Source organism: Populus euphratica, unplaced genomic scaffold (genome assembly GCF_000495115.2).
Source record: "Populus euphratica unplaced genomic scaffold, PopEup_1.0 scaffold5.1, whole genome shotgun sequence".
NCBI classification, from domain to species: domain Eukaryota; kingdom Viridiplantae; phylum Streptophyta; class Magnoliopsida; order Malpighiales; family Salicaceae; genus Populus; species Populus euphratica.
Genome location: NW_011499848.1, coordinates 995,732 through 1,004,722, shown reverse-complemented (window position 1 = coordinate 1,004,722; position 8,991 = coordinate 995,732). Strand labels below are relative to the sequence as shown.

The 8,991-nt window shown below is 30.5% G+C and overlaps 2 protein-coding genes across 3 annotated transcripts in view; one reads left to right on the top strand and one right to left on the bottom strand.

The window, feature by feature from the left end:
* Positions 1–2,106, bottom strand: part of LOC105119084 (protein transport protein SEC24-like) — an 11,681-nt gene extending 9,575 nt beyond the window's left edge. Inside the window, exon 1 of the mRNA XM_011017185.1 lies at positions 2,097–2,106. Coding sequence (XP_011015487.1) covers positions 2,097–2,106 — 10 coding nt within the window. The remainder of the gene's footprint in view (positions 1–2,096) is intronic.
* Positions 2,107–5,046: 2,940 nt separating this feature from the next.
* On the top strand, positions 5,047–7,534 carry LOC105112725 (uncharacterized protein At2g27730, mitochondrial-like). Of its 2 annotated transcripts, none has more exons than XM_011008540.1 (4): positions 5,047–5,238; positions 5,342–5,471; positions 6,513–6,551; positions 7,038–7,534. In XM_011008540.1, exons 2-4 carry the CDS (start codon positions 5,361–5,363, stop codon positions 7,248–7,250), a joined length of 363 nt encoding a protein of 120 aa, XP_011006842.1. In that variant the 5' UTR covers positions 5,047–5,238; positions 5,342–5,360; the 3' UTR covers positions 7,251–7,534. The 2 variants fall into 2 exon arrangements, with proteins under 2 accessions (XP_011006842.1, XP_011006831.1); XM_011008529.1 differs by having other exon boundaries at positions 7,026–7,534.
* The last annotated feature ends 1,457 nt before the right edge of the window (positions 7,535–8,991 follow it).

Below are 8,991 nucleotides of genomic sequence, written 5' to 3'. Positions count from 1 at the left end.
AACTTAAAGGTATCTTATATTATTAGATATATTATTATAAAACATGCTTTGGTTAAGGAGTTATTGATACTTCAAGTGCAAAATGATGATATAAAACCTTGATAAAAATGCACTTTTAAGTACTAATCAACACTCTCTTTAGAAAAAGGTTTTCCCTAATGCTATCACACATTCTTCTTGAAAGGGGTTCTTCATAGTGTAATTTCACAATCTTCTTGGAATGAGTTCTCTCTGATATGATAGTTTCACTTTCTATGATAGCTTAAGATGGTCAACCTTAATAAAGCAACATGACGCTTGTCTTATAATCAAATATATACCATTAAAGCTAATTAGAACCAAAAGAACCATTTTATCTCTCCATATAAGCTCTCGAACTTTATGTTATCTCTAGAAATGATCTCAAATCTCTTACTCTCAGGTTTGGTCTCTTTTTTTAGTGGAGGGCTTTCATGCCCATGTCATTGCCAAGTAGGCCATAAGCCTCCAACTCTAAAAAAATACAATAACTCTCTAAAAAATTGATTGATTTGGTCTCTTTAATGCAATAACATCCTTTTTTGGGTTTTTTTCATCTCTTAGAAAATTTTCTAAGTATAAGTGTCAACATAGGTATGTCCTCTCTGCCCCTTGAAATTTTTTAAGTATAGGCGTCGATAGGGATTCACTCCCCTTAGGCTCTTAAAATATTTTCTAAGTATAGGCTTACTCTTTTTTGTTTTATCTTTACCTCTTAAGAAATTTTTTAAGTATGAGCATCGATATGGATACGTCCCCCCCGCTCCTTGTAGATTTTATAAGTATAGGCATTAATAGGGATTTGCTCATCTTAGTCTCTTAAAATATTTTATAGGTATAGGCTCACTTTCTTTAGGTTCTCCTCCACCCTCTATAAAAAAAATTAAGTTTAGGTGCTAACATGGGTCCATTCCTTTTACCTCTTAGAAATTTTTCAAGTATGGATGTTGATAAGGATTTATTGCCTTCAACCTCTTAGAATTTTTTCTAAATATAGGCTCATCTTTCTTAGGTTCCCCTTAGTTGTTTGGAATTTTTTTAAGTATAGGCTCCACCCTCTATAGTTCCTTTTAACCTTTTAGAAATTTTTTTAAATATAGACTTAACCCTTATTAGGTTTTTACACCTATTAGAAAACTTTTCTAAATATGAATTTCTTTATGGTTTCACCTCACTCTCTTGAAATTTTTTCTAAATATAGGTTCTTCCATAGTTCATCTTTAACTCAGAAGTTCTTTTTTCAAATATAGGGTATACCCTACACATGGGCTCTTTAGTATATTAACTGTGGTTTTCATCATGAATCTCATACAAATTTTTTTGATAAACTCGTCATATCAAGTACTTTTACAAGTCTTTATGTATCAATATCACAAAAACTTGGGAGGATACTGATATACCCAAATTTAAAAAAACTTGGAGGATACTGATATACCCAAATTTAAAAGGTCAAACCCCCTATAAAACCCAACCTCCCTTGGGTTTAACCAAGGGTAGGACCCACTTTTTTTACACACAACTATATTTTTATATCTTACTTTTTCTACACCTATTAGATGTATAAAATCCTCCAATAACCTACTACACTTCTATTGATATTAATATTATATAAGAAATAATATGTAAAAGTCTTTTAAGGACCCATCATATTCTCGTCTATATTAATACATATATCGAGGATATTTTCCCTCGTTAATATATATATCAAGATGTTTCCCTTTAACATTAATACATATGTCAATGATATTTTTCTACTTTAATACTATCAATGCAATATTATACTTTAACCCCTTATATCTATAAAAAAGAGTCATGGTCTATAAATAGACAATGGATCATTTAAACAAAATGTTCAAAATCTTCAATTGTATATTTATTTTCAAAGTATTTTTTTATAATATTATTATATTTTCTCTAAAAACATTTACTAACTTAATCATCAAAAAGTCTCTAAATTCACCAAATAGATCTTTTGCAGGTATCAGACACTCACCTTCAGCCATTTAAATTTACTAACTTAATCATCAAAAAATCTCTAAATTCACCAAATAGATCTTTTGTAGGTATCAGACACTCACCTTCAGCCATTTTGGCTAGAAAGAATGGATCGAATTGTCAGAACCAAGATATTAATTGATTGTTTGAGACATAAGTCCTGCCCCCAAGTTAATTGAATTTTTTAGGACATTATCATCAAATATAACCTCAATGACTTGTCTATAAAAAGATTTTCTATTGTATATGTATGTATCCCCCTGCAAACAAAATCCATTCCAAGCATTTAACAACAATTTAATGTCCATGAAAGAAACAAAAATAATCAAATGACAATAATAACAGATGAGATGATGTAAAACGATAAGGGAGGAAAGATAAAAAAAAATAAAAAAATGAAAGAATGAGATATTAGAGACACATAGAGCTTTCCATATTATAATGGCATATATATTAAAGAGTCTACATGGAAAATCATTGTTATTAATGTTTATATTTTGCTTAAATAATTCATACAAATATGAATATTTGTGCTATTAGGCTTATTATAGGGGTCAATGTTTTTTGCTTTAACTTTTATCATATTTGCATTTGAATATAAATACTTTCCACATTCTAATCTTTTTGTTTTTTTTTTTTCAAATTATGACCTTCTATGGGATAAATATAGTGTTACAACAAATGGATGCACTTTAACATGCAATACTTGAAAGCACTACTTTTACAACAAAATAGGATTAATTTTAGTGGTTATGTTGGTTTAGTTAATTTATAGACAATCATGATACTTGATTGTTCTTTTCAAATTCAAATATACTAGCACATTTTAATTCTAACAACATGATAAGGTGCTCTAAAGTATGAAATTCTTCATATAGATGACCTAAGAAATATAGTTACTAATGATGATTGTTATGCCTCTATGGATTTTCATTTCATGGACTATCCTTGAACTAGTTACCTTGTATAATTTTTGGCAATATAGAGTTTACAAAGGTAATGACAGTAGATATTCATGTAATGTTTAAACCTTAAAGTTTTTCACTAGTAACCGACCATAAAGTGTACCTTTTTTTTTAGATTAACGTGGGTGTCCGGGCCAGCTTACGCGCACCACGACTAATCCCACGGGTCCTGAAGTTAACGACCATGTAAGCCTCCAGTGGCCATCATATGAGCAACCAAGGATTCGAACCTGAGACCACAGAGGGAGCAAACCCCTTGATCCCAAGTCCTTACCACTTGGCCACTACCTAGATGGTTAGGAGTATTGGCCACCACCTAGAGGGAGCAAACTCCTTGATTCCAAGTCCTTACCACTTGGCCACTACCTAGATGGTTGAGAGTATTGGCCACCACCTTTTTTCCTATCATTGGTTAGGAGTATTGGTTTGAAACAACGTTTATGTTCTTATAATACACATGGACTTAACTTTAGTGTTTTCACACAAAAAAATATAGATAATAATAAGTGGTCTTGATACTATCATTGAAAATAGTTTTGAGGTCGATGAGCTTGAGTATAATCTTGGAAAGGACAAGTTTCCATTTTGATTTGTTTTTGTACAAGGAGAAAGGGATACGTGACATTGGATTATGTTTGTGAGCTTACCTGTTGCTATTATATTACAATATTATTGTATTAATGACAAGTTTTTATAGATAATAAAAAGTTTTTATAGATAATAAATTTACGTGTGATATTTTTAGCTTTGTACGAGCAAGGTTCGCTTTTATTTGTCCATATGTACGTGAACATGCATAATTTGTAACTTCTTTGTTTTTTAATTGACAATTGCTGCAGTTTTTAAAAACTGTATTTCGTAAAAATATTTGGAAAAGAAAGGAATATGTTACAGCGTTGAAAGCTTTACCGTTAGCATAATCTATTTATACTTATAAATCAAAGAGTTTTTTTAGCAACAAGTTAAAAAGTAAGTAAATGAAAAAATATTACAGGTCGATAAAAGTTATCCATTAGATTTGAAAAATCTTGACAAAGAGTTAACAACTTATGTACTTTATATTTTTATTGTTATACCGAGCAATTAACAACCTATCATGACTGCTAATGAGCATATAGCTTAACTAATAGTGGAGTCTCACCCGTTAAGAGGTCTTGTGTTCAAGCCTCTCATTTGTAATAATAAAAAAAGAACAACTTATCATAACCCTTGATTATATACCTTTAGTTATAATTTTTTTGAACAAATTCAATGTCACTTTTTCTTAGTTTTTGCCTTAACTTCTATTGAGACATGATTTGTTTGGTTAACATCATTATTGCTCTTTTTTGTTTTATCAAAAAATATTTTTTTTCACACTTGTGTTTGTGTAAATAATAAAATATATAGTTTTTATTTTAAAATAGCATGGATGGATTTTATTTATGAAATAATTGAATTTTTTTTATAAAAATAGTATGGGTAGTTGGCTTGTCAAAAATACCTCAATCCAAAAAAATAATAAAATTAAATATTTATAAAAATTTAAGTTGTGGATATGAACCTATAAGCTAAAGAAATAAAAGAAGAAAAGTACTCAAAAATATATATATGTTCTCAACTAAATCCCTAAAGAAATTTTTTTCTTTTTATCGAATGCTCATATCATTCATAAACTCTCAATCATGATTACTATCCAAACCATCACAAGTTTCCCACGAAAGAACATCGTTATTAAAAGGAAAAAGGTAGAATTTATTTGAATCCACAAATAAATAAATAAAGGAGATTCAATCGAAAATATCTAAAATTTCAGGGACCTATCAAAATAATATTTTTTCTTGCATCTCTTGTTTTCTACTCTCATCTGGCCTAGACTCCAGATAGGAAAGAAGAATTAATACGACCCAATAGCAAGTTTCACACACCCAGTCCCCCTCCTAAGGGATGTTTAGGATTGTTTTTTAAAAAAATTAATTTTTTATTTTAAATTAATATATTTTTAATATTTTTAAATTATTTTAATATATTATTTTTAAAAATAACCCTTTTAAAAAAATTATTTTACAAAATAACTATAATCACCCTCCTAGCACGCCTCTAGAATCATTATCATCATCTATTCGTAAAAATCAAAATTAACGGCCAGGATCTACAGTCCTTTAATCACTCCACCTGATCCCCATCCCTTGCTGCATCTCCAAGCAAAGCCGCTGCAAAACACACCGCTACCACTTCTCTCTCTCACCGCCTCTGCCTCTGTGCTGCATTTCTTAAATTAGTAAGCTAATTCCTCTCTTAATCCCTAATTTAATCACTATTAAATCCAAGATTTCGTCTCTCTCTCTCATCTGTTAAAATTACTAATGAGCTCCTGATTACAGGTGTTACTCCCTGTCAACAATGGCGACACTGACTGTTTCTGCTGCCAGACGACTAGCATTTCGAAGATTCTCGAGCGGCGGCAAAGTTCTCAGCGAAGAGGAAAAGGCTGCAGAAAATGTTTACATCAAGGTAATAAACAATAAATCTCGAGATTTTCTTCTTTTTCCTTGGATTTTTTTCCAGATTTTTTTCATGAATAAAGTCATTTTTAGCTAAAACGAAGAAAATCTATCGTCATCCTATTATTATTATTATTATTATTATTATTTATTTTATTTTATTTTCTTTCTGACTTGGAATTTCTTTTTAGAATATTGTCCTGAATAAAGTCATTTTTCAGCGAAAACGAGGAAAACTTATTAATTAATATTATCGCTGCTGCTTCCATTTGGCTGCTGTTTGTTTGTGTGTTTTTAAATTGTTTTGAAAAAAATTGAATATTTTTTATTTTTGTTTTAAATTAATATTTTTTTGTATATTTTTACATAATTTTATTGTAATAATATTAAAAATAATTTTTTCAAAATAAAAAATATTATTTTAATACATTTTTAGATAAAAAAAATTTAAAAAGGAACCCTAATCACATTCCTAAACAAGCAATTAGTCCTAAAAAAGGTGTGCATTGTAGTAGCCAAACTGGACTTGTTATAATTACTAAGGTGATTAGGGATTAATTATGTTATGATCTCTTGAAATGGAAATGGTTTGGTGGTACAGTTTTATAGTAATCGGACATTATTTCAACTCATTCTTGTAGGCAGCAATCTTGCAGTTGAAAGTTAAAAGGGTTATTTTTAGCTATTTTCTGTCAAAAGCTGTGCGGCCTTATTATATAACCAAATGAGAGATGGGATTTGGGATGGCTTTGGCATGCTAGTAGCCTCATTCAAAGGGGAAAAATGAAGTCCCTTCATTTGTTGTGATCTGCGCACACATATTACTTGATTGTTGAAGTTTGGTATTAAAATGTGTTACACTCAAAGAGTTAAAGAACCCTGAAAAAATAATCGATATATGTCTGAGTGGTGGCTTGGCAAAATTTATTTAATATTTGCATGCATCTACTTCATTATCTAGTTGCTGCACGGCATTTCAATGAAAGGAAGGCTGATTTAATACGACTTCTTATGGTTTGTGATACTGCAATGCATTGTTTGACTTTTGCAGAAAGCTGAGAAAGAAAAACTGGAGAAACTTGCACGCAAGGTATGGTTATAGCACGTTTTCTATTTAATCTTTGTTATTGCCATCTTATGTGCTTTTTTTTCTTAAAAAAAAAACCTTGATCTGGCAATGTAGCTTTTTTTGTATGTCATGAATTACCTTGTGATTTTAGTCATTAAGTCGATATAACTCTAGCTCCAAAAGTCCTTGGCAGTGAGAAGAGTTCATTCTTTTGTTCTTCTTTCTTCCTTAAAAGTAGAAGTAGAAATTTATTGAAGGTTTGTCAAGTTGAGCAATCAGATTTCAAACAAGCAAACTAACTGAGTACTTGATCAACTGTATATGTAATTCCATCTTGATATATGCGCCTCTTAGGCTTGGGTAGTTTTTCAGGGGCAAAAATTACCCCTATCAGCTTTCTCAAGAAAGACACCGTATCTGCACTGTGTTCAGTTAGGTTTTCTTGGATGGAACTGTATTAATTCCATGAAGCTCAAACTTGTTTATTTTATTCAGGGTCCTAAACCAGAGGAGACAACTGCCTCAGGCTCAGGCGGGGCATCAACTGATATCAAAGCAAGTACTGCTGCTTCCCCAACACCACCTGGAGTATCCACTGAAAAAGTATCAACTGATAAATACCGGAATTATGCAGTTGTAGCCGGTACAGTTACAGTTTTTGGTGCTCTGGGATGGTATCTCAAATCTGGTGGGAAGAAGCAAGGGGAAGTCCGGGATTGATGCCATTGTGTTTTGTGAAGAATGAAGGAGGCATCACTTTTTAATTGCTACTACTGCTTTTGGAGTCATAGTAGTAACCAGCAATATGCATGATTTTGCATACTGGACTTTTCTTTTAATCATAAGAGCAAATACTTTTCTGCATTTGACAATGGCTTTAAAGATCAGATTTGTTTAACCTTTCCTGAGACCACTTATCAATAAACTTTCCCAGAAATGACAAGAATTATTTGAGGAATTCATACTTGCAATGTTGTAATTTTATGGATTGCAATTGCATGGCATCTTAAGGTTAGCAAGCAGGAGATGGGAATTTGCTTGGCACTTCTTTTGAAATTACAAGAAATGCATGGATTTATGTACTGATTGCAATTTTCTAAAGTCCTGTCCTCCTCACGAAAAAATAATGTATTATGAAGTACAGTCAAGTTAAGGGATGCATCTTTTTTTGTTCCTGGAAATCAAAGCAGAGCAAGATCATTGATGATCTGCTGGATATATGAACTTGCTATTTCAACAGCAGCATCTTCTGCCTTGCCTTGAGAAACGGATTCTAAGGCTATATGATTGGTCTGTTCGGAACTCTGATTTTAATGTGTAGTTATCATTTTAGTCTTTCTGTTTACAGTCTTTGATCGCAAACATCACTAGCTAGCCTTTTTGTTTATAATTTTATCCTTCCACTGCCCCTCAAAGGATTGGGAATTCTTACTAATTTAGGGATTTGAAATTAGATCCCGTAAAATGCTTCCCTTCCTTCTTTTAAAAAGAAGAAGAATAAACCATCTGTAACAACCTTTATAAACATAAGACGGAAGACGAAAACTCAGGATGAAAAAAAGAAAAGAAAAGAATAAATGACAGAATAATAATAAATATTCTGTAATGGAAAGGATAACCTTCATATATAAATTTAAAGGCATTAACAAAGTTAAAAAAAATTATAAATTTGAATTCAAAATTCATAATGTTAGTAAAACCATTGGTACGGTAATAAAGAATGAACTACATGGAAGGATAGTGCAAAAGAAAAGTAAAGAATGAAGGTGTAAATATCGCTTAAAAATCAATAACGTTACCGCAACAAAGTATGCAATTGAAATAAATAGTAGAAAGGAAAAATAAATATATTTAGGATAAAAAAATGGTATCAAGAATTTAGTAAAATAATTGATATAATTTATGCAATGATTGAATAAAAAAAATTCATATTTTTGAAGAAAAATCATAAATTAACCAGTTTTATATTATCATGCATAATTTTCAGTCTGACCATTGGATTGGGTTGAAGTTTTACAAAGACTCTCTTGACATATTTTTCTATATAAAATAAAATTTAAATCAATCAGAATTCAAGAAAGATTCATGATTTAGACATAAACATTGTAGTTTCCGTATAAAAAAAATCTAAAGGGAAATGTATAAGAGCTTTTTTGTAATTAAACTGAAAAATTATTCATTCAAAAATTGATGAGAAGTCCTCTAAAATTCTATGAGTTTTGCATGATTTGTGTGGGAAAAAAAACAAATCAAGCAAGAACCAAGAAGAAGAAAAAAAGAGAAATAAGAGAAAAAGAGTTCAAATAAAGATAAAAATGGATAATCTAAAGAAAATAAACCATAAAGCTTCTTTAAACTTCCTTTAAACATGATAAGCAGTATTTTTGTATGTGATTACTTTATTTTTATTGAGAAGTTATTAATGTGTATGGATTTATGTAAATAGAATTTAGGTTTATAT

Excerpts from the sequence above, each read along its gene's own strand:
- LOC105112725 (XM_011008529.1), top strand. The coding sequence starts at position 5,361 with ATGGCGACACTGACTGTTTCTGCTGCCAGACGACTAGCATTTCGAAGA. Across the intron at positions 5,472-6,512 it reads CAGAAAATGTTTACATCAAG|AAAGCTGAGAAAGAAAAACT; the intron begins GTAATAAACAAT and ends TGACTTTTGCAG. Across the intron at positions 6,552-7,025 it reads TGGAGAAACTTGCACGCAAG|GGTCCTAAACCAGAGGAGAC; the intron begins GTATGGTTATAG and ends TATTTTATTCAG.